The sequence below is a fragment of the Vanessa cardui genome, chromosome 10 (assembly GCF_905220365.1).
Source record: "Vanessa cardui chromosome 10, ilVanCard2.1, whole genome shotgun sequence".
Classification (NCBI taxonomy): Eukaryota; Metazoa; Arthropoda; class Insecta; order Lepidoptera; family Nymphalidae; genus Vanessa; species Vanessa cardui.
The window spans coordinates 10,278,764-10,305,504 of record NC_061132.1 but is presented as its reverse complement, the minus strand read 5'-3'; the positions used below and the strand labels follow the sequence as shown (position 1 = coordinate 10,305,504).

The 26,741-nt window shown below is 33.7% G+C and overlaps 1 protein-coding gene across 1 annotated transcript; it reads right to left on the bottom strand.

Moving 5' to 3' along the window:
• Positions 1-10,116: 10,116 nt before the first annotated feature.
• On the bottom strand, positions 10,117-26,741 carry LOC124532788 (ceramide synthase). The gene is made up of 7 exons (XM_047107862.1): positions 26,554-26,741; positions 23,907-24,007; positions 14,529-14,690; positions 13,234-13,396; positions 12,046-12,240; positions 11,464-11,694; positions 10,117-10,955 (listed from the first exon to the last, which is right to left on the bottom strand). The coding sequence occupies exons 1-7, from the start codon at positions 26,572-26,574 to the stop codon at positions 10,755-10,757; spliced, it is 1,074 nt and encodes a 357-aa protein (XP_046963818.1). The 5' UTR covers positions 26,575-26,741; the 3' UTR covers positions 10,117-10,754.

Sequence of the window (26,741 nt, the reverse complement as noted above, 5' to 3'; positions counted from 1 at the left end):
CGCTCTATGGCATTGTATTTTTTATTCATTGTAAATAAATAAATCTAATCCAATCCAGCCCATTTCCGGTCACTGCTGGATATGTCCAGACCTCTCCAGTTGCACGCCACTGAGATCGTTCTTGGGCTCCTCGCATCCAGCTCCTACCAGCCGTCTTGCGTAAGTCGTCACTCCACCGTGCCCGAGGACGTACTACACTACGTTTGCCGAGACGCGGTCTCCACTCTAGAACACGTTTTCCCCAACGGTTATCGGTTCTGCGGCAGATATGGCCAGCCCACTGCCACTTCAGCTTATTAATCCGGTGGGCTATGTCGATGACTTTGGTTCTCTGGCGGGTCGCCTCATTTCTTCTGATGCGATCCCGCAGAGAAACGCCGAGCATAGCCCTTGTCATAGCACGCTGAGCGACTTTAAACTGGTGGACCGGCCTTGCCGTGAGTTTCCACGTTTCGGCTCCGTATGTCATGACGGGTAGGACGCACTGGTTGAAGACTTTCGTCTTAAGGCACTGTGGGATCGACGATGTAAAGATTCGACGTAATTTTCCAAACGCTGCCCAACCCAGCTAAATTCTTCTATTCACCTCGTCCTCAAGGTTGTTTCTACCTAATCGCAAAGTCTGCCCATGGTAGATATATTTTTGAACAACTTCGAGGACGGTACCGTGTATCGCAATCGGTTCCGGTAGAACATGTTCATTGAACATGACCTTGGTTTTATCCAAGTTCATCCGAAGGCCGGTACGCATAGAAGAATCTAAGTAAGTGAGAGATGAATTCGCCATTGATGTTAATGCCATGTCCTTTCCAGTTCAGCGTCTTGAACATATCCTTCATTGAATTAGTAAACAATTTGGGGGAAATAACTTCCCCTCGTCTCACACCTTGATGCAATGGTATGGGATTTGTTTGCTGATTCTGTACTTGGACGGAAAATACACTTATTTGGTTGGACTCCCTTAATGCTCGTAACAAGGTCGTCTTATCTTACGGGACCGTGGGAACAGTGCTGCTGACCCGCTTCGCCGAAGAAGACCAGTAGAAGAGGTCTTCGCTGGATGTCTTCTCCTCCCGCCATAAGTGTCCCGGGGTTAAGGGTTTCTGTACCCTGAGAACTCCCTAGGAAGTGGAACTCCGCAGAGGTGAGCCTACCGTTAGGACGTCACGGTAGTATGCACAAAAGATTTCGTAACATCCTCCAAAAAGACAGAGTGGGTCGCTAACGTTGGTTTGTTAGCAGGTATACACCCCGCCCCCCACCTCATGTGGAGGAATAGTGGTATGCGTTTTTGCAGCGAAAAAAAGGGCGGCATAATAGGTATTGCACGCGGGTGACAAAACAGCTAGCGGCGGGCCTGGATATAGGTTTATAACTTTGACACACTCCAATGTGTGCAGAGTATGCTTTATATAAAGTTGCAAATAGCTCAGGTTTTCGTTGTTATTAAGTGTCGGCTAGTTCATCCCTAAAAAAAGAAACTAGAAGTTGATTTGGAAACATGAATCAAAGGTGTGTTTGTAAATTTTGATTTTTTCCGATATACTACTAAATTAAATACGTTTATCATTTTTAGCCAATAGCCGTTATTGAGAATTTATATTATTAAATATTGTCTGTTTTTTATTTTTTTTATTTAATTTATTGTTGATGATTGTACTGTAATTTCCTTCTCCTCTAATCCTAATAGTTTTGTCGAAAACACTACGGAATTTGATAAGGTTATCATAAAAGTTAATGTAATACATATGTATATAGTAAAATGCTTTTTATGTACAAGTACCTAATATCTACATCGAAAAGACGCGGAAATTATCAGATTAGATGATGATCAACAAATTAATCCAGCATAGTCATAGTTTAAAACTATATGATTATCACTATTGAGTTCTTAGTCTTCTTTAGTGTCTATTTACATTATGAAATGAGTATTATTATATATTATATTACATAGAACATAGTCAAAATACACTGTACAGACGAGTAAAAGTTGTGTTAATAGCATCTACTGAAACTAAGCATAATTGCCTTTAGAGGTACCTACTGGTGTTATTTAGTTTTTTATATTATTTACTAATTTTTACCTACTACGGAATTTCCCGGCATAAACCCTGCTCTACTATACAAGACAAAGAGACTACTGAACTCTGAGTGCACTAACAGCTTTTAGCTTATTATAACTACAGCATAAGGCATATAACATTAGTAGTTGGCGATGTATTGATGTTTTAAGAAGTGGTTTTAATACTACTTATGTACAATGTAAATGTCTACGGCCTCCTGACCACATTTCTTTATATGGCCTCTACAAAATAATTTGAATAGGACTTGGTTTCTATGAAATCTCAAAACTTTTTACGATGGAAAAACTGCATCGAGAGACTTGGCATTTTTTTACATTTAATGTTTTTGGTGGGATCTCATTTATTTTTTGTAAGTGTATTTCTTTCTTTTTTTTCCTCATAATTTCTTGGACTTCTGCTACTGCTTTGATATGCATTTGCCACCCCATTCTCTAACTCTCTCTCTTTTGTTTCTTCTCTGAGGCTTCGTTACTTCTAAGGTAGACAAGTCTGGGCGATATCTACTTCGGAGTCGATTATATTCAGCCATTGCTGTCTCCTGAGCCCGAGCGCGCGCATGCAATTTTTATCGCTATACAATGGAGTTTTAAATTTATTAATTTAAAGAATTATGAACTTTATGTATTAATTTGTATTAATTATAGTCTATGTATTACATTTATATTATTCTTTTCTATTCTATGTATTTATTCATCCAATTGAATACTTAAACAACGAACAAAGTTAACAATGCAGTCAAAATCCATACACAGTGTTCTTGCCAAACCGCAAATATAAAATTGTTTTCTATGGTTTTCTATCCTTTAAATGTGGCTAATGACCTATCTTTGTGCAAAATTTTAAGTTTCTAATTCTTTTAGAAGTACCTTAGATTTTTGATGATCGGTCAGTGAGTCTGTGAGTGACAAAATGGTGTAACTTTAATCGACCGTAAATTATTAATTCAATTGGCATGTATTTTCAAACTTAAGCTTGTTCTAATGCCTACTATTATTCACCGAACACCGAAACTCCTAGCTTTGTCCATGTCGAAGATATAGGGTGGGCGAAACAGCCGCGAATCGCTTCGAGAATAGATGGTACGACCGTGCCCGTTTTGCTTGGCTGACTTGGCCGTTAGACTTGGCTGGGGCAGTGCCGTGCCCCCAGAACCCCATTTGGGTCATATTCCAATTTCTAACGCAATGGTAATTAATATACGAGTACAATATTGTTTCCAAACTCATTTCAAAATTAGAACTTTTAATGAATTCAGTGTCTCCCTACATCAATATTTTTCTTCTTACGCGCTTCAGTGGGGTAACTAGTTTTTAATTTAAAACTACTTATGAAAACGATGAACCACTCTGCAAGAACATACTTTTACTCCAACCATAACAGGAAAAAAGACAAATAAACAACAGTTGACAGTAAATTAACGAGATATCATTGCTTGATTAGTCTATAATATGACACGATTTGGATGCCTAAAAAGAAAGTAAGTAAAACTAACGTGGAAATAAGTAATTAACTGTAATGTATAAAAAATAAAGATATACTTATTAATCTCATACTCTTAACTCTTAATAGTGCACAATATAGCCGAGTTATTAGTAAATGGCATGAAATACGTAAATTAAGGTTTGTTTATCTTTTTTCCCACTTCCATTGGCATATTCATAATATGTATTTGGTTGAGCCTGCACACGTATACCAAACAACATTTTGTTTGGTATACGTGTGCAGGCTCAACGAATGAATGAAGATACGCGTGGTATACATTGTGGACTTATGGTAAAAATCGTAGTAAATTTTGATTATGATAAGTCTATTACTGTGAAGTTTCAGTTTTCGACTTAAAGCAGTAAATTGAATATTGGTAATTATGAATAGGATATATATAGTAATAATAATAAAACAGATATTCGTTTAATTTTCTTTATTATTATAAACTTTTCTTTTGCTACATATTTAGTTGCAGTTATAATTACGATGACATCAATTTTATTATAAATATCTACCTAATAAGAAATTAAACTGGTAACAACCAAATATTCTTACACGAATTTCAGATAATTACTAAAAACATATATATTTGTTGTAATAACGATTTTCGTAATTAACTGAAAATATTTTATCAGGAAATCAAACCTATAAGACAAAAGCGTTGTTTACTATTGACACAGATGCATTAGAAAACAATTAAGGCGTACTTTATAAATAACAGAAAATTTGAATATAAATTCGAAATGCATAGCCGACAAGCTATCATATATTCAACACCAGCTAAAAACAACACACAGAGATATTCGCGATTCAACAGGATATACGCTGTCTATTCGCTAACAGTAACGCATTAAGTTACAAAGCAAATATGTAAACATTGATATCGTATACCTCAGGCATATTTCAATAAACATGTTATAACATCAAATATCCCAATCATAGTACATAAAATACGGTATCAATGATAAATTTAAGAAATAATTAATAAATATCATCTATTTAACACGAAATGTATGTTTTTACATAAAATATAGCCCTGATTATATTTCGATTCAATTTTTTTTTATTGCTATTGAAGAATAACAAATTGTTGATAGCTTATTCTTAACAGTTACTTCTATGTGTATAGTAACTAACCATGCATTATTAATTATATTTATTATAATAATTATTTTAAATTAAATCGTTTTAACTGGTGTATAATATAAGCTCGTTTTTATTATTATAACCTAAATATCGTTTTGTAAGCAATTTTCAATTTTTTTTTTCATTGGCGAATTCAGCGTGTTTTTTTCACAAGCTTATTTGATACATAAAATAAAAAGTTTTTCGTGCTTGCAACAATAAATCAGATAAATTGAAATACATTCACTGGTAACATTTTACTTTCACACAAACAGGAAATTGGAAGATTCTGTCAAGAGGAAATGACTTACTATCAAAATTTAATCTTAACTCGATATTTAATTATAAATTCAAATAGAATTGCATTGTAATATCACCTAATTTAGGAATTAAAAAAGCATTGACAGTCAAATAATGGTTTGGTATATTATTAGTGTATTGTTGGATACTTTTATTATTTACAGCATTTTAAATAGACATATTATTGAAGATTATTGGATGAATACCAATGAAATATCGGATACAATATGTATGTCGTGGATATTCGGACAAATCAAACCATTGCGGGAAAATAAAATCTTATGGAGATGTATTTTTGCAATGACAAATAAATAGCAGACGATTGGGAATATATTCTGGAGGTCCCGAGTATCCGACCGTTTGAAATTGTCCTTGGATGATAGATATGATAAGATTTGTTCGATTATGCTACGACATGCATATTAAGAAATATGAAGGGCTCGAGTGAATGAGACTATATTTACACCACTAAAGTTTAGAACGAAAAAATTGACAATATTCTGTTGAAATAACGTTGTATCGGTTACGTAAATGTTATAAATGAAATTAAAAAGTCTCAATTCAATAAAAACCTGAAGTTAATCACAAATTTATTCCTATACAAAAATTTGTACATATTGTTTCATATTTATGGCCTTTATTGTATTATATGGTTTGGAAGAACACAGATAAATAACTAACGATACTGTTTAATAAAAAGATTAAAATATAAAATGCAATAAATGCAAATGGAATTTATTTATAACAAGAATTTATTTTTGTATATTTATCGCTAGAATCACGATTAGTAGCACATTTCAAAGCATATAATTTTATTTCGAAAGCCATTTCAGATTATTAGTTATTACAACATTTATATTTTTTTTTACATTTTAAATGTTTTTATATCACAAAAATGAATATTACTATTACAATCCGACACTTATAATACCGAAATAAATATCGTTGACTGGTTTGCAAAGCCATATACCTAAAACTATTTTTATAGATCTGATCTAAAGCATTGTGATTCCATTTAAGTTGGAGCCATTCTTATATTAAAATAACGTATAGTTGGATACAATGAATTTAGACATGATCGGTACGTAAGTCGAATAAAATGTTGGTGAATTTCGTCCACACTTATTAATTATTAATACACAAGTAATCATTATAATTTAATTTAGTCATTATTCAGTAAAACTTTATCTTTAGCGTTATTATCTTTATGTAAAATACGCACAATCTATATTACTCATATTAAATACTTCACGTAAAAAATATTGGTTGATTATATTGTTGATTTGCTAATTAATTTATTAATGAACTAATTTATTTCACGTAGGTTTTTTCAGGTTTCAAAACCTTAAAATGAGGAAAAGGGGGAGAATAAAACATTAATATTAAAAGTTATTTGTAACTTTGTGTTAAGTTGTAGCTACGGGACTTGATATCGAAACTTCCTCAGAGATAATAAAAAGGACCGATAGTGATGGATACTCTAGAAGTTAAAGTGTAGATAGGAGTTACGTTGAAAATACTTTTATCTCGCTCTTTCATTATTAATTTGACCTTCGAAAGAAGCAGACAAAGCATTATTTAACTGATCACTCCCTAAACTAAGCTGTAAGCCTTTATGAGTGAATTGATATACATTATTGATTAAAATACATGTACATAAAAGTTTTTAGATTAAATCGAGATTGGCGAGTACAGATAATACATCGATTGTAATCCCGAGATATAGATCGCGTTTAATAACACCGGAAATATTTAAGGTCACAAATGTCAAGTTCATAATACGAACGTCTTTTAAAAAAAAACATGGCGTACTGTTATGTCAAAAATTAAGACTAAACGGTCATCAGTCAGCTAAAGAGCCCTGTTCGAGTCAGTGAAAGAGACTCAATACTATTATTTACTTATGTAATTAATGTAAGTAATTAAATCCACAAAAACATATTGATTGTAAATATACGATGATCTATCTATACATACAATAAAATTGGAGTGTCTGTTTGTTATTTTTAAACTAATCGCTTTTTACTATATGCAAATGTATGTATGCATATAATAGACCGTACATATACCGAAATAACATATTTTAAAACTTTTTCCGTTTGTTTATTCCGGCTAATCTCTTAAACGTCTGGATCGATTTTGACGGGGCTTTCACTTCTAGATAGCTATATAAGGGGTAATTTGGGCTACATCAACTTTTTTGTTTAATTCAAACACACGAATTCGTAATTATATATCATTAATTAGTTTTCTGTCTGTGTGACAACGTTATTACATACAGTGTCGGATTGTAATAGTTCTTTAATATTAAATCATAACTTTAATTCTCATCATCAACAATGAGTTAACACCCAATTGATATCGACCTTACGCGGACCACGTAAGGTCGAATATCGCAACGTTATATTCTAATAACTAGACGACTACCTTTATAAGTGTCAATGTGTAAGCACCATTCAAAACATTCATTAACTATACTAACATCAACTATAGTGTCGATACCAACTATACCAGTGCTCCCTAACCCCCTATCTTTCTACACCAATCCACCATTACTAAAGGAAAATAATTTATATACATAACATATCATAAATAATACAAACAAAATATTAATTCTTTTAAAGAATACATATTTTTGACAAAAGAGATATTTACTTTAAAGCAAGATTCGATAAAATGAGATGATCTTTTGGAAGATTAAAAATAGCTTAAAATTAAACGAAGAAATAAATGCGAAGCCATTTCTGTGACGTATATCTTCACGAAAAGTTCGTTAATTATAAATATTCGAAAAAAGAATTATAACCAGTGGAAATAGAGGAGGTACCTCAATTTTATTCGCAATTATGTGCAATACACGCGATCTAAGTTTTCTGGTCAATAATAACTACACATATATACGCCTTTTCCAATGAATGTTTGGGGACTGAGATGGCTAGTTAAACAATGTTTTGTCTTATTCTTTCGAATGTCCAATCAGTGATGTTAGAAAGAGATATTTCATTGTTTAACTAAACATCCGTTTAACAACGTTTATTACGAAGTGCTATAATTTTACTTGTTATCAAAATAATATTAAAAATAACCAATCTCAGGCCCTTTAAGAGTTACTTTGCAGTGGCAGGAATGACAATGGCCTAAGAGATCTAGGTCTCTAGATCATGATCCAACTGGAATATCACCGATACAATTACGTTAACGCAGTAAGATTTCGTTATTTCTATCTTATTTCCTACTGATTGTTACGTCAAATGGAACGCTGACACGCGGGCTTTCCGTGACGTTCACGCACGTGTCCCAAAAAGCCTAACTATTGACTGAAAAACTTAAATTGCGTATATTGTAACATGTGATGCGTATATACATATATATTTTAACAACAATGTTATCATACATCAGAAGAGAGTTTATCTCTATCTCTCTCCCTCTCTCGGTCGCTCCTGTGTATAACGTTATAACTAAATATTATATATAATTCTATTCTCTCACGAATGCGCACTGTTCCAAGTTTAATTATAAAAGTTTGTAGTAAGTGTTTTTCTATGTGTGAGTAACGCTCATGCTTACATTACATCTTAGTGTGCGTTAGACAAATAAGAGTAACGACAGCAAAAAAATAAAATTCATTTCATTAAACTTTTATAATCTAACGTGACCTCGCGTCTTCGTTACCGAACAGACCTATAATGACACCAAATTATTCGTTTACCCAAGCGAAACATTTTCAGAGATGAAAAGTCATTGGCCGTTTTAAATGAAGTGAAAAATGAACAGAATGCACATATAAATGCAATACATATACTGACTTAGGCTTAGTGTACATGGCGCCGCATTAACATCGCCATTGGACCGAAAACCGTTTCGTCACCGCTGCATACGCATCAATCATATACAAACCACAGATAATGCAGTAGGATAATGTTATTATACTAGCCGACATGTTCTTTAATTATAATTAAATGAAAAAAAAAATAGCTTTATCAGAATAAAAATAACACAAACATACGCTGAAAGTTATGAGCACGTCTTACTTTAAACTGGAGAGAGAAGGTTAAAATGAATACTCTTTTTAATTTATGCAAACGCCACAAAAATGTCAAAAACAGCTGTTGATGCGTCATTATGTAAAATGTAATACACAAAATAGCGGCTGCGCTGTAGGCCGTATGCAGTGTTGATTCCTATTGGGTCACGATCGCAGCGCCATGTGCACTAAGCCTTATTTATTATCAATAAAACTTGTACAAAACCATCACTTATAACATTCAAATAGTTTCGTTACCGCCTGACATAATTAAATGTCTTATCGTAAATAAACAGTACTAGTAAGTACATTAATTTTGTACAAATTATGTTGTAATAAAATAATAATAATAGTACAGATCATACAAATACATGCAGATACGACATCAAACCACCGAAACATTTAGGTAATCACTAATATATACATAGCTTAAATAAATAATAAATATTAATCTTGAAGTGTTATGTAATACGCAAATAGTCCATTCAAATGGCAGGAGGGGTTAAAACAACCATCAATTTAAATGAGATGAATTTTTCAGATTTACAATAATCTATGGTACCCATTGTGGATTCTAGAAAAAATTTCAATTCAATCATTTTGAATGCCGAGGATTCTATTTAGAATTTGGATAGTAAAATTAAAGCAGATACAAGTAGTAATAGTAATTAATAGTCAAGAATAGTGTTGTATCATTACATACTTTAAAACATATGTCGCATAGTACGTGGACAATATAGTAAAGAAACACTGATAATTTAGACAATCTCTACTATATTTTGTATCAGCATTGCACCCGTGCGAAGCCGGGTCGGGTGGCTAGTTATGACTAAATACTAATCAAGAACGGTAAATATAAAATAAATAAATAAATATTAATCAGTCCATACGATAGCAGAGCTAACAGAAAGTCATAATTATGTCAATACAAGGTTTCTTTATATCACTCCTCCTGCCATTGAAATAGACTTTATTTAATGTCAGAATATACAAAGAAATAAACGAAAAAATATATATTCGTATCGATCTTACAATTTAAATGGAAACAATATCCAAAAGAAAAAAAAATCACCTTGTATTTAAAATTAAATAGCGATAATAAATAGAAACCACCGTTTATTCAACCCCAAATATAATATACGTACACTAATATTCTCTTAAAGAACGTTTTCGTCTTTGAGAAAATAATATACAAACCGAACAGTGTCGTATAGAAATGTTCTAACAAAGGAATATTCTTTTTTTTAAATCTTAATTTCTCTGTGTTGAAACATTTCTGTACAAACCGGTCCAATTAGTAAGCTTTATAATAAGTTATTCGAAATAATACGAGATTGTTTGAATTCAAAGAAAGAATGTTAACCATAACGGTAAAAAAATATTATTGTGCGTCATCTAGTAGTCGAAAATTGTGCGACGGTTCGCGTAAAGCTCGGAGCCCTTGTCTTTGGTACGACGATCATTTCAGTAACAGAAAACGTAAAAAGCATTTGCCATATCCATTAAAACGTATCGTATATTTTCGTTATCCCCGCTACTCACCTATCCGGAATTTAAATTAAAATGTATTTATTACCTATAACAGCCATTAAAGATAGCGCACGTTGCGACTCAATCGGTCGAAAGTTCGGGTCATGTGGTCAAAGTCACAGTAACAGTATCGAACGGACAATCGGAATGCGAGGCTACTGGGAGGGACAGCGCTGGGCGCTCTTCCGGGGGCGCCGGCGCTTGCATCAACTGCGCTTGTCGGCGTCGCCGGCCGACAGCTCGGGTTGCGGCGCCGCCCTGTCGGCCCTCGCCCTCTCGCCCGCCTTGTCCGCCTTGCGCAGGAACACCTTCACGGCGCCCACCGACATGAGGTAGAACCAGTACAGCTGCGGCAGCAGCAGGATGCCGATGGAGATCTTGCAACCGGTCGGTAATGATTTTAGTGCCTGGAAAATAAAGAGAGAGAGATGTTTGATAGCACACCTCGGGAATGAAACGATCGCCTCCTGGCTATTTCTAATCATATACTACTATGTACCTTATAAATTTGACAAAAAAAAATAACAGAAAAAAAAAGACCCGCTGAGTTTCTTTCGCCGGTTCTTCTCAGGTCAGGGTGTTCCTTTTTCCGAACCGGTGGTAGTGTTTATTTGACAATCAATAAGTAAGTGTAATGCTTTTATATTGAATAAAGGAATTTGAGTTTGAGTTGAGTTTTGACTCTTTATAACATTAAATTTAATGTTCTGCTGAAATCGCTATAAGATGAGATTATATCGTTTTTTTCTTCATATTTGGACGAATAGCTCGTGAGCAAATACTATAATAATAATAAGTTCGTCATCTCTGCACGAGCGCAGAGAGAGCAAGCATGTGAGTCACTAAGGCATCACGATACACAAATGGAACAGCAAGGGAATAGCCAATAGCCAGCAGGTGCGGTATATAGCTCACGTCGAGGTAGGGCAGGCCGACGGCGCGGCTGTAGAGCAGGCAGGCGTAGGGCAGCGCCAGCACGCGGCACGCGAGGAAGGCGAGCAGCATGGCGAGCCCGTTGGCGACGTACGCGCGCGAGCGCTTCAGCCCGAGCCGCGACAGCACGCCGCGCAGCGACACCAGCGGCGTCGACAGCTCCATCAGGTACACGAAGCCGAACGCGCAGTCGCCCAGACCGCCGCGCAGGTACTGCGGAGCGCCACGATACATGTATACGTGCATCTTAGCCAATGATGGTGGGTTCAAGCCCAGGCAAGCGCAAGTGAATACTCATGCGTAATTTGTGTTTATAATTCATCTCGTTCTCGGCGGTGAAGGAAAACATCACGAGGAAACCTGAATGTGTCTAATTTCATCGAAATTCCGCCACATGTGTATTCCTGCAACCCGCATTGGAACAGCGTTATAGAATACGTTCCAAGCCTTCTCCTCAAAGGAAAAGCCTTAGCCCAGCAGTGGGAAATTTACAGGCTGTTGTTGTTTGTTGTTCCTCTTTATTTTACGGATTATTTTATAGGAATCAGTCAAACGTCCACTTACGATTATGAAAAGGAATCCGAATCCTCCGATGAAGAGATGGTGCATGAGAATAACGGGCTCGTGGCGACAGTAGGTGAAAAACGACGGCCGCTTCGTGACCACCGCGTCCCCTGACGACAGCGACGCCTCCGACTTGGAAGGACGCCTTAGCTTTGTCTTGAAGTAGTCTATATTCGTTGTCATGTGCACGTAAACCTAGAAAAATAGACACATTGTTTTTAGATGAGAGTAAAGAATAACCGTAATAGCTTGGATTAATTTACGTTGTAGATCACAGACAACAGACCAACAGTTTACCTCTAAGCACTAGCGCGCACTGGTAACTTTTGTCACGGTGAATTTTTCGTCACTCTTGTCAAATACGTGAATACGTACAGATGCAGACACAAATGTCACCCAATTGTCACGTCGTAATGTGCGCACCGCCATACATATTCACGGACTCGACAAGAGTGACGAAACAGTCACCGTGACAAAAGTTACCAGTGCGCGATAGTTCTAAGTAAACGCTCACTAGTAAAGTATTATAACGTTGAGTGAGTGTCAAGCTTAGCTGTGACGCACACCAGGATAATAAAGTTGGCTCATTTGGTAATTCTTTATAATGCGACAATTCATCAAGATCAAGTCTGGTAGAATTTCAATACTATTACAATCAACAATAGTTCTAATCCTGGAAGAGAGATTAGGACTATTTTTACTGCCTCTTTAATATAATATTAGGTTTTTTTTAAACTCAACACATTCGTCGAATCAGATAAAAATTATATATATATAGTAGTGTATCTAATCAATCTAAGATTGAAGAGTAAATAAACAAGTTTGACCTTGAATTAAGATGACTTAAATTAGCAATAGAAGGGGAAAAAGATTGTACTACTTGAAGCATTATTTTAGTAAATAAGGTGGAGCGCAGAGCGCATGGAGCTTGTATATTAATAATAATAATAATAAACATTTATTGAGCAAATTACACTACTTTCACACAACATAGGTTTGTTTATTTTCGGTCCTCCAATCGAAATAGGTGATATAAAATTATGACGTCACTGCCTTCGCCAGTAAATCCATTGTATATCATACCAGACATGTTAACATTTCTCAAGAGTATCTAACAAGAGCTAATGTAATTAACAGTGTGAAAACCTCTTTAGTATTCATATTATGGCAATAGCCCTCTGGACTCACCATGTACATGGACCAAATGTCGTAGAAAAAGTAGGCAGCTCCGAACCAGGCGTACGCCTCGGACATGAAGTGCGAGGAGCGCATGAAGTCCCGCGTGCACGACCACGCGCACACTATGGCGCCCGTCGCGCACGAGAACGCAGCCTGCACCGCTGACACTAGTCTGGAATTGATAATAATAATATCTGTCTCAAGTAACTGTCACTGTCACAGTAACATCTGAACATACAACAACAACAACAACAGCCTGTAAATTCCCACTGCTGGGCTAAAGGCCTCCTCTCCTCTCCCTTTGAGGAGAAGGTTTGGAACATATTCCACAACGCTGTTCCAATGAGGGTTGGTGGAATACAAATGTGGCAGAATTTCTATGAAATTTGTCACATGCAGGTTTCCTCACGATGTTTTCCTTCACCGCTGAGCACGAGATAAATTATAAAGACAAATTAAGCACATGAATCAGCGGTGCTCGCCTGGGATTGAACCCGCAATCATCGGTTAAGATGCACGCGTTCTAATCACTGGGCCATCTCAGCTCATCATGTTCAGGACCAGGTGAGCTGAGATGGCCCTGGACATAAGCCTCTCCAATAACACGTCACTGTGATCGTTCTTCGGCAACGAACAAGTAACTAGTATGACAGACATCGAATCCTTGATTAAAAAAATAGAAATATTTTAAATTTCCTATAAAATAGTATAAACTAATATCTACATTCTAGGAAAAAGAAAGCTTTGTAATATGAAATACATATACAAGACTTTAAATTAACATGGCTATTTTTATTATTACAGTTCTTTAATACGGGACATTTATGATGTTTTTTATTTTTAATTGGCGAGGTTCGATATTTCAACATTATCTACGAATAGTATTTTACCTACACGACGAGACTGTCTCGTACATTTTTAAATATTCATGGTAAATATCCCGTATTAAATAACTGAAATAAACAATAGTTTGTATAAAATTAAAATTCTTGGTGGTAGGGCTTTGTGCAAGCCCGTCTGGGTAGGTACCACCCACTTACCAGTTATTCTACCGCCAAATAACAGTACTCAGTATTATTGTGTTCCGGTTTGAAGGGTGAGTGAGCCAGTGTAACTATAGGCACAAGGGACATAACATTTTAGTTCCCAAGACTAGATACATTGACATTTGACAATGTAAGGAATAGTTAATATTTCTTACAGCGTCATTGTCTATGGGTGATCGTGACCACTTACCATCAGGTGGCCCATATGCTCGTCCACCAACCTATACCATAAAAAATAATAATAATAAATAAGCTCACTTGTTGGATATATCGAGTACTTCCCCGCAGCTGAGACGGTACTTGTGTCGGAAGCGCGCCCCGGCGCCGGTGAACAGCGCGGCCACGTTGAACAGTTCGAAGAGTGTCACGAAGTACACTAATCCCAGTGCAGTCAGCACTGCACCACGCTTCACCGAGATTCTTTAACGGAAAATATATAAATTAGAATAAAAAATCATGTCGGCATAATGGCCTGTGCTACTTCTTCATTAGTTTTGTTAAAGACCTATTCACACTCGAAGGCGTATCCTTCCATGGTTAATTATAGGTACTCTTAATGAAACAAACTTAACAATTTAAATTTATTTTTCTGCTTCATTTGTCTCACGCACACTAACAAATCTCGTAACCACGAGCGCCACTTAATCCTTTGCGAGTGCATAAGTCTATACATATTTTACAGCAGCGAATTAAACCCAAAACTTCATACGCCAGATATTCCAAATTTACAATAAAACTAAATCCTTATTAATATTCTTACACATATATTTTTCTTTACCATTTTCTTCGCAATAAAGTCGAAACTTCAAATGAGACAAAATAAACATGAGTTATCCTGAATTTTCTAGGAAAATTTAGACGTATGTAAGCATCATAATTAACTTTTTATTTATCTAATTTACTATTCCTGTCTCTTGTAACTGAGCGAATTCGATTAGGAAAATAACTTTATTTAGAGTTTGTATTTCAAAATAACAGTATAATCCTTTAGACCAGCGGTCAGCAAAGCGGCCGGCAACGGTTGGCCCGCGGACATCTTCCTTGCGGCCCGTGAATGTTTTGTAAAAAAGTTGAAAAATATATTAAACATACAAAAAATAGCATCTCAAATGCAACCTCAGACATCACACTAAAATTTTTGTAAAGTCAAGTAAAGTTTCCTATTCAGATCGTTTGTAGTTTTCATTTCTTTATTTTTCTTTTATTTTTCTATGCTCAAACATATAAATTTAATGTAAGTATTATGTGTACGAATTAATGTTGTCTTAAATTATTAATATTAAGTCTACCCGTGACCACGAACACTGCAAAGTGCTCGAAACGTCGGGATGTTTAAAAATAATTAATATACGCGATTCATCCGTTATAATTAGTTTTATTTAAATGTACGAATTAAATTCTGTATCTTTTAACAATTTTCAATAGCATTTTTCTTTTATCTATGGAATATGTAGTCATATTCCATAGATAACACTAATTATGCGTAGGTATATTGGGCTTCTAAGGTTAATATCATGACTGCGGCCCGCCTATACTTTATTTTGCCACCTTGTGGCCCTTGCCTACCAAAAAGTTGTCGACAAGTTGCTTTAGACAAAGTCGGGTGATACCGTTGGGATAACACCTTGACTGATATAATTAATGTATATCACAAATGCATAAATTTGGCCAGAGAGTGCATCACAATCTCAATTATATATCGGTATACATGCAAACAAACGGATACGTACATGTCGACAGCGCTCTAACAACACAAAATAACATCCTCAATCCAAATCTCATACTCTATGTATTATGTAGTTATTATAAAATGTTTTATTTCTAAATTTTATTTATTAGGGAAAGGCGCGGTCACCTTCAATAGTACTTGGATGAAATCCTGTTATATGGTCTCAAATTGGGATATTTTTATTTGAAACTAGCTGTGACAACGACTTCGTGCGAGTTTTATTTTAACAAAAAAGTTATTGAAGCTGCAGATAGCTGATGTAATATGGAGCAGTGTTGGGCACCAATTAATCAATTGTCAATTATCTTGTTAATTGACTAAAAAATTAATTGCAATTAAATCAATTGTAATTAAATTAATCGCAATTGAACTTTTAATTGCACCTTGCAATTAAATTAATTTGATTAACGTATGTCAATTGCAACTTACAATTAAAATAATTGCAATTAACTTTTTTAGTTGTTTTATAAAACAATTAAAACTAACAATTAACTTTATACATCAAAATGTAATTAGTAAATTTTTAGGAAAATTAAGCTATAAGTATTAGACTTCAGACGAATAAAAATGTGGTCAAAGACTCTAAGTTTTAAGCTTATTTTTTCTAAATGTCTCTTTCCACAGAAAAAAAAGTGTTTATTTTTATATTATATAATATAAAGTTGCATTAATAAATATTTCTTCAGCGTAGGTATAAAACAAAAACATTTCAAGTCGTCGTTTTCGCTCAAGTCTTTATATTTTACAGCAGTATTTTTAATTGTTATTTTTAATTAAAATTAACAAAACAATTAAAAATTAATTAATTGTTAATTGTTACTAATACAGTTAACAATTAAATAATTGTTAGTTGTGATTTTCCACAATTACAATTGATTAATTGTTAACTGTAGTAGTAACAATTAACAATTAATTAATTGTTAATCTTTAATTTTAATTGCAATTAAAATTTGCCCAACACTGATATGGAGTAACTTAGGGTAAGTTACTCCATATTGCATTAATTATATGCCAATGAAACTCCCGTCTAAATCGGTCCAGCCTTTCCAGTGATTAATCGGAATAAACAGACAGACGAACAGACCAAATATTACAAAAATGTTGTTTTGCTATATGTAGGTACTGTGTATATATAGATATGCATGTAGTAAATAGCTGTTATTTTAATATAACAAACAGATAAGCTGTTAATCGTAATTCAATGTTTAAGATATACATATGTAGACAAATAGGTAGCTGTCGCACACGGCTACGCTCCCCTATTAGGTGTTTGGTCTTCAGGATGTAGGCCTATAAAAATAGACCCGTGACCTTTCTTAGAATTTAAGCTTGCTTTTTATTATTAATGCCGTCTTCGCCGTGATCGCTGGCCCATAGCGATGTATCGTTATATAATGACCAAATAACATAAAATCATTATAAACTTTAGCCTATGTGTTATTTTGATATAAAACCGTTAAGTAATCCGTTTAGTAGTTTTTTCGTGAAAAAGTAACAACCATACATAAGTACATCCATCCTCACACACTTTCATATTTTTAATATTAGTATGCTTTAATTTACAAAGCCGAATAGATTGTTTAGTTGAAAGCTTTAATGTAGGTCACATTATGTCCATTTATTGAGGAAGGTTATAAAATATACAACATACATATCACTGGCGATAACGCGGGTGAAACTAGGCGAAGCCCGTTATTAAAACATATGAATGAACTGAAATATATTTCGCACAGATGCGCGTTTTTAGCACGACATGTTTATCTTATCTTTTAAACGTTCATAACCTTATTTATAGGCTTGGCGTGCTTAATACAATGTCTATTTGGATTAAGAGGAAGATTGTTACGTAAAGCCCTCTCAAAATTCCTTTTTATGTTTGTTCGCCGATTACTTCGAAATTTATGAACCTTTGATGATTTTTAGTTAGAAAGAAGATACTCCCGGAATGGTACCATGATGAGGATATCAGAATCTGATGATCTGATCCTGGAGAAATCGAGGGAATCCCTCAAATTTTATAGGCACATGTACTGCGTTTTACATATTTTCTGAAGTTATATTGGCATTTGTTGCAAGTCGGACGATTTTGAGTGAAAAACAAAATGTAGAAATATTTACGTACGTTATTTTATTACTTTTTAGTAATTACTTTGAAGTCATTTGTTATTTTTTAGAAAAAAATATTTTATAAAGATCGTTATAGTATACATTAGGGACAGTTAGCAGTAAGCGAATTTGTTTTATACAATGTCATGATAATGATGTTATAACGTAAGTACTTAGGTTACTCGTACGTTGGAGATGTAAGGAAAAATTTACAGCTACATTGTCAATGGTTTATGTTGACCAGTTAACAACAGGTGGCTCTTTTGACAGGCTTACTCATTTAAATAAAAAAATACATGAAAATATAATCACTTGGTGGTAGGGCTTTGTGCAAGCCCGCCTGGGTAGGTACCTCACACTCATCAGTTATTCTACCGCCAAATAACAGTACTCAGTATTGTGTTCCGGTTTGAAGGGTGAATGAGCCAGTGTAACTACAGGGAGCCAGTGTAACTCCAGGCACACGGGACATAACATCTTAGTTCCCGAGGTTGATGGTACATTGACAATGTAAGGAATAGTTAATATTTCTTACAGTGTCATTGTCTATGGGTGATGGTGACCACTTTCCTTCAGGTGGCCCAAATGCTCGTCCAACAACCTATACAATAAAAAAAAATAATAATAAAACGGAATCTATGTAACACCAACAGATTTTAGTAATCAATAGTTTACAGTTAGTGACGCAAAACATTTATCGATCAACATAAACTACATTGTTGTGATTATTACGTATTTATAGAATAGATGACTTAAACAAGACGCTGAACATTTTTAAGGCAAGCAATCGGAGATGACAAGCTATCTTGCGTAATAGCCTGAATACAGTTTATTTATAGACTTAAAACATACCTCGGATAAGAGATAACACTTATATAATATGCCTTGTGTCAAGTATGATTTATCTCTTATAGCGCGCAGATAGGTATAGATGGAGGAAATTTATTTTGAGAATATCCTACTAATATATTAAATGCGAAAGTTTTTGAGTGCCATTCTTACGTGGTCTGTAGGCGGCGGTGACCACTTACTATCAGGTAGCCTATATGCTCTACCGCCAACCTATACCATAAAAAAGACTTCGATCGCAGGGTTATTGATGTGTAATTTGTCATTTCGTGATCCATTGGGGATCCATCGTGGTCTGAGGAGTATGTATAAATTTCCCGTACAATTATGTGATTACCTGCTCATTTGCAACACAAGGGGAGTTATGGGGACTATATGGGACGCTTTGCCGACCTTAAAGAAATATAGGAACTTGTATTTTCGATTACTACGGCTTACGTATCCAAATTTCTATATTTTTGTTTAGATATATCTATATTGATTCTCGATTAAATTAAAGAAATGTATATGACTACATGCGAAATTATTTGTTTAAACAGGTGACAAATTAACACGTACCTACCTACCTACGTTTAAAATTTATCGCGGTCCTATTTAAATTTACTTCGAAGCGTCATTGTCTATGGGTGATGGTGACCACTTACCATCAGGTGGCTCATATGCTCGTCCACCAATCAATAATATAAAAAAAAAAATAAGAATCTTTAGGGACTTTTGTGCTATATGGTTTTTTTTATATTTTCAATTTTTAAAGTCATTAAATAAAAAAAATAAAATGTTTGTCATTGCAATGATATGTCGATCAGAAAAATTTACATCTGTCAAAAAGATCAATCTAACTTGTACACGGTATAGTTACGACCTACGCATTGCTTAATCCTACAGTCAATTTTATGACCCATTCCCCTATGTAGGTACACACACACATACAGTCAATCCGTCTATTTATATAACTAAAATGGTTGTTTACAAATTTAAAAGTCATATAATTACCCAAAAATATAGGGAAGTGTTTTTATTATATTTTATTGAAAATATAATCCGTCGCAATGCAAAAATGTTTTCCGGATAGTAATTTAAAATAGGTAATTAATATTTATATTTCAGATTTATGTACTTTATTCGTGAGAATTAATATGCAATTAAATACATTAAAATTATTACATTTTATCATAATCCAAATATATTATATATTTCTCTGACCGGTTTTCGGCCGAGTGTTAAAAGTATGGGGTGGTTATTTTTCACCCCAAAAATAACCAATATGCTATTACAGACTATAATCTATCTCCGTGCCAAATTTCATTCAAAACCGTTCAGCCATTCGGTCTTAATGTAGTAGCAAACACAAGTAAAATGTGTATTGAATATGTCTAAAAATATAAATGCATAAATATTAATTTTGTTTGACCCGTCAGAATTCATAGTATCACTGAGGTCACCTTACAAACGATTTGAAATGTCAATATGATAGTTGCATAATGAATGTATAGTTTGACCCAATACGATATCTCCGTCGTCCAGAATGCATCACTTTTTTACAAAACCAATGATACACATATAATCTGTACATACATACTTATAATAAAATTGGAGTGTCTGTTTGAAATATTGAAATAGCCCTTTATTACTCAATACATTTTGGTATATCTATGTGCACTATAGATATACCAAAATAACATTTTATAGAATTTATTTTTGTATATCTGTTTGTTCCAGCTAATCTCTGGAACGGCTGGACCGATTCTGACGGGACTTTCACTTGCAGATAACTGATATAATAAGGAGTAATTTAGGCTACAATAATATATATTTTTGTAAAATTCAAACGCATACAAGGTCATGGGCACAGCTAGTATGTTTAACATAATATAATTACAAGCGCACGTATATTTCACGTATCTTTAGATTTCGTATATTATGACGCAGTCACACCGGTTTATGTGTTTAAACACAGCGTATGGGTATCGCAGTTGTGTGCACATTATATGATGATTACATTTCGCCTTAACAAAGCGGCTGTAACCATTTTCATTTGATGATGTAGATTAAATAACTATAGTCGTATCAACGATTCGGTGCCGGACTGCCGGTACACGAGACCCTTTGTCGCAAACGCTTGCAATGAAGCGTAGCAATGCTCCAGTCAGTTTCAATTTATTTATTTGCATGTACTTTATTCGAGTATTCTTTCATGCACTTTTGAATAATTATTTTACTTTTTTTTTTTTTGAGAAATAGTATCAATTTTTGTTGTCGTATATGTTCAGGATCGATCCTGTGACTTTTTACAACGCCAGGCTGAAAACCATTGCATCTTGTATTAAATTAAAATCAGGTTCGGCTTGTAAATTCTACCGAGAAGACTAGGCAAGAAACTCCTGTGCCGGTGCGAATGCGGCCTTGTGTACATACACGCAGAATAATGATCGCCTTGAGTTTATTCATCTATCTCCTAGCATCAACAATAGGGTAATGCGGGCCGATAATCCACTACATTTGTGTATAACGATTACGAGGCAATGTAATAATAGTCTGATAACAACAATGTTGTAAAACCTGCAGTAACACATTGTAGTTGGGCTGTTTTAGCACCAGGCCACGGGATTACATAGTAAACGACCGCAAAATTTGTTGAAAGTAGTTTTCTCTTAACCATTTACTCGTTTTGGTGACTAATGTCATCGTTTAAGGAGTCTTGTTATTAATTCTAGTCTATCCTATAACAGGAAAGCTGGCAGGCAGTTCGATTACCGTATCAAGTACGAGGCCAAATGTTGTGTAAATGTGGAAAACCTAAATAATGCGCACGCATACATTTAAAATTGATAACATGTATTGTCTTAATAAATGTGGTCTGCAATGACGTAACAAGCATTCGTGGGAGGCGGTATTTAGTCATTCTTAATATTTACAATGTTCTGAAAGACAAGACATACAAATTCCAGCTTAACAGACTAAAATATGATTAACTTTAAATTAGCATTTTGCTTAATGATTAGGTCAGTTATCAAAACATGTTATAGAATATAGCATCGGACCCCCTAGTGGTAATATGTAGGAGGTTAATAAAAGGAGAACCGGGTACAATCGATTTTCGAATAGTTTCCGAAAATACCACACTTAAAATACAAAAGAAGTAATTGTATATAAGTAAGTCATAATTAATAATGATAATAGTTATTAAGCATACATGTAACGCTCTACAAATATAGCAAATGACACTCAGATTAATCATTTACGTAACCAATTTATCTAAATCTTAACGTCTACACAATACAGATTAAATTAGTATTTTATGTATTTTTGTAGGATCAAGATAAAATGATCTCAATATATTTAAGAATCATATATATAATTTATTATAAAAAAGAAAACTCTTTTCCTGACACACGTCAATCACTTCTTATCTTGAATTATTACTACTAAACTGCTTCACATTGTCCGTAGCGCATGGCTTACGGATTGTAATGGAGTTTAAGATAACGACCATACTGACCAATCAAAATATTCTTTATTCAAGTAGGTTGTAAGTACTTACAACCTTTTGTCATGTTATAGAATCGCTATGAATATACGACCTCTATGGTCGAGTGGTGTGTACACCGGTTTTCATGGGTACGCCACTCTGAGGTCCCGGGTTCGATTCTCGGCCGAGTCGATGTAGATTACCATTAGTTTTCTATGTTGTCTTGGGTCTGGGTGTTTGTGGTACCGTCGTTACTTCTGATTTCCATAACACAAGTGCTTCAGCTACTTACATTGGGATCAAAGTAATGTATGTGATGTTGTCTCATATTTATAATTTATAATAATATATTCTACTGAAAAAAACCGCGAATTAAATACAACGCCAAAGTATGGAAATCAGCTGATACGAATTCATGGTATTTTATTGTCTTAATATTTGGATTTTAAGGCTTGTTACATCCTTATCTATACTTTTTTTTTTAAATTAAATAAAAAGTTTTAATAACGGATGAATGTTATTATTTAAATACCGAATTCTCTCTCACACACACACTAGTAAATTGTTATTCGAAAAAAGAAGGCACAGCTTTGTATATACAACCGCTACAGTGTTTATTACTAAATCGCTAAGGGGATAGTATATGAAGTATGTTTATATGTTGAATAATTTACGAGGTCTTTATCAGTCCAGCCGCACCAACTATATCTATCAACACTAGCTGTTTTATTTACAATATCTCGAAGATATATATAGAAAATACTGTTACGTCCAGACAAGTTATATATACATTCCTTACAACAACATCTTAAAAATATTTTTATCAACCTAATCATCACAAAAACCACACACAGACTATTTTAGTATTAAAAAAACGATACAGATGTTGATATAGCAAATAATCTTATAAGTATCGGTAAGTATAAATTATATACTGAATAATTCTTTTAATAAATAAAAATGAGTTTTTATATGCCTGTCCTCAATTTCCAAAACATGCTTTCGATGGGTGACTTCAACCTCCCTGTTCCAAATAGTATACACGTGGCTCCTGCAGTACAGACACATGGTAAGGCATGAGTTGAGCGCAGGTTAGGTCTTAACTTTTAAGGCTGACAGTCTCACAAAAAGACAATGAGACTTTTTATGTCAATTCACTGGGAAACCAACACCATTGCTTCCAGGTTTCCAAAAGACTCGTACGACATAGCGGACCAGGATTTGCCTCTCTAAGTTTTATCTATACTACTTTTATATACATATAGATATTGCCTATAATAATATAGACAATATCTTGACTACTTTTATACTGTTTTACTTTAGTTAAAATTACTTTTACCCGGTTAAAAGGACCAGGTCGATCATTCCTTTTATATTTGGGTATTCGGAAAATTCGGTAGGTTGACCGAATATTCATAAGTTAACGGAGGCAACTAACTTGGGTAAGTAGATAGTTAGGTACAGTTTAATTTCTATCACTTACCTATCCTCCGGATTAAGTCCAATGACGAGGTTTATGGCGATGACGAGAGCGCCCACGTTGCAGGCAACCAACGCGCACATCAACGTGCGGTGGTGCCGCGCCTGGAAAAACAACTTATATTTAAAATAGGTTTTTGAACGGGTCCTTGTGAAATTTACATTAATATCTATATGTATACAACAACAAACAACAACAGCAGCCTGTAAATTCCCACTGCTGGGCTAAAGGCCTCCTCTCCCTTTGAGGAGAAGGTTTGGAACATATTCCACCACGCTGTTCCAATGCGGATTGGTGGAATACATATGTGGCAGAATTTCTATGAAATTTGTCACATGCAGGTTTCCTCACGATGTTTTCCTTCACCGCTGAGCACGAGATGAATTATAAAGACAAATTAAGCAAATGAATCAGCGGTGCTTGCCTGGGTTTGAACCCGCAATCATCGGTTTAGATGCACGCGTTCTAACCACTGGGCCATCATCTTAACTCTTCTATATCTATCTATATGTATATTGAATAATATATTTAGTTCAACGAGTCAAACAATATTTCTTTTCTTTCTATATTACTAACATATAAATGCGAAAGTAACTCTTGTCTGTCAGGCTGTTACTCTTGGCTAAGAAACTGAACTGAATTTGATGAAATTTGTTATGAAAGAAATTTGTACTCGTATTGGACAAAGGTTATTTTCTATCTATTATTCTATATGATTATCCTCTAAAACGCGAGTGAAGCCGTGAACGACAACTAGTAGTATTTTAATTACCCACGGTTAGCAAATATTGGCTCTGCGTTATAAAGCTCTTGTATATAACACGCCGGAAATGATTACTAGTTAGTATATTTTTTTTTATTCAAATATGAATCGAAAGCCCAAATAAACTATATTGCTTGAAGTTCATTCTGAATATGCCTCTATAAAAACATTCAGTTGTACTAGTATTGATTACCAACCTTGGATATCTAATACTTGTGCAAAATGTATCAACGTATCAAGATAATGCCTTACAGTATATAAGATAATACAAGCTTTATAAACAGAATTAAATAAATAAAAAAGACATCAATATTTTACCTTCAAATGACATTGTCAAAAACAAAAAAAAAGTTGTTCAACATGAACAAAACACTTATAATGGAATTTTCTTATCATAAAGAGAATTATTCATCATAATTGAAATCAACTGTGTAAATAAGATGTCAATTGATACATAATACTCTTCAAATATTTAGATTGTGACCTTGCTTCAAGTGAGACAGTATCATTTATTGAAATTTAAAAGGACTCTTGCCATCCACAACGTAAAGTTAATGTTAGTATCAAATGATATTTCAGCGTAAAAACTATGATACAAACAATTGTATAACCAAAATAAGGCATTTAAAATTTAGACTCAATTTATAAGTCATGTAATGTACTTGATTGTCGGAAATTGTACAAGCCCCTCTACATATTTTAAGAAACTGCAATACTTAGTATTTCTGTGTTCTAAATTGATGGTTGGGTAAGCAAATGTTACTCCAGGCACTATGGACATAACATAGTACATAACAGTAATATAGCCCCAAGGCTGGAATTATTAAGGAATGGTTAATATTTCTTGCACTTTTATTTAACTAATTCATTTTTTAATAAAAATTGTCTTAGTATGTCAAATTAACATTTATTTTAAAAACATATGATCATTTATTTCAATAAACTTTAAATAAAAATGAAGTCTAACAAGATGTATCTTCTGATTGTATACCAGTCTAACAAAATAAGCTATATTTATAAATATAAATGAAATAAATGAAAGGCAATTTCTGTTTAAACTATATGTCGATCAGACACTCTGATAGATAAAAGTTTAAATTTGCTTGAATGATAAATAATTAAAAACTATCAGTATTTTACCTAAGTATGAATAATCATTAAATATAACACAAATAACACTATCACTTTACAAGTGAAAGTATGTTAATATAACCTACTTTAAATAGCTTAGCACCTAAACCGATAAATGTACAAATTGCTTAAAAAAATTGCACAAAAATATAATTGAACAATTATAATACATTTATACAAATTGATACACAAATATAATAAAAACAAGAAAAAACAACATGCATACGAAATATAAAACAGCTAAAGAGCACAATCCTTGACCACAATTTAACATGTTTTAATGAATGTTCTAAGATATTTTTACTAGTTTCATCATATGGAGTCTTTGATAATTATGCAATTCATGTGAATCATACAAGCATGTTAATGTATTTTTGATGACTTTTTAGAAAGTAAATTTTCCTTCTATCACAAATGAATGTTCACAATCAAATAAGGCATGTTCATGTTTTATTTCTAATTCTTAAGCTAATATTAATTATTATGATATACATTTTTTTAATAATAATAAATTTCTTGTTAAGATTAATTATTGAAATTTCATAATATTACAAATATTATGTAAATGTAAAATACTTAAAAAGATCTTGAAAATATTGCAAGCATTGTGCTGTATAGAAAAAACAATTATATGTGAAACAAATCAAAACATCCAAATATAATTCAATAGTAGCCATACCCCGTCTTTAATATTATACATTTATTAAGCAAATATTAATATTTTTTAAATTAACTCAAATGAGTGGATCAAATTACCTTTGTGAATGTAAGCTCCATAGTAAAATTTGTCTCACTATATTATATATTATTTAAAACATCATAAATAATAGTAAAATTAAGCAAAGACGATTTAATAGGCCATAAATAAATATTATTGCCGGAAAATGTTTCACAAGACAAATTTGACTGCAGTGAAAAAAATTGACAAGTTGAAGGTTGTTAAT

Excerpts from the sequence above, each read along its gene's own strand:
- LOC124532788 (XM_047107862.1), bottom strand. The coding sequence starts at position 26,574 with ATGGAGCTTACATTCACAAAG. Across the intron at positions 24,008-26,553 it reads TGGAGCTTACATTCACAAAG|GCGCGGCACCACCGCACGTT; the intron begins GTAATTTGATCC and ends TTGTTTTTCCAG. Across the intron at positions 13,397-14,528 it reads GTACTCGATATATCCAACAA|ACTAGTGTCAGCGGTGCAGG; the intron begins GTGAGCTTATTT and ends TATCAATTCCAG.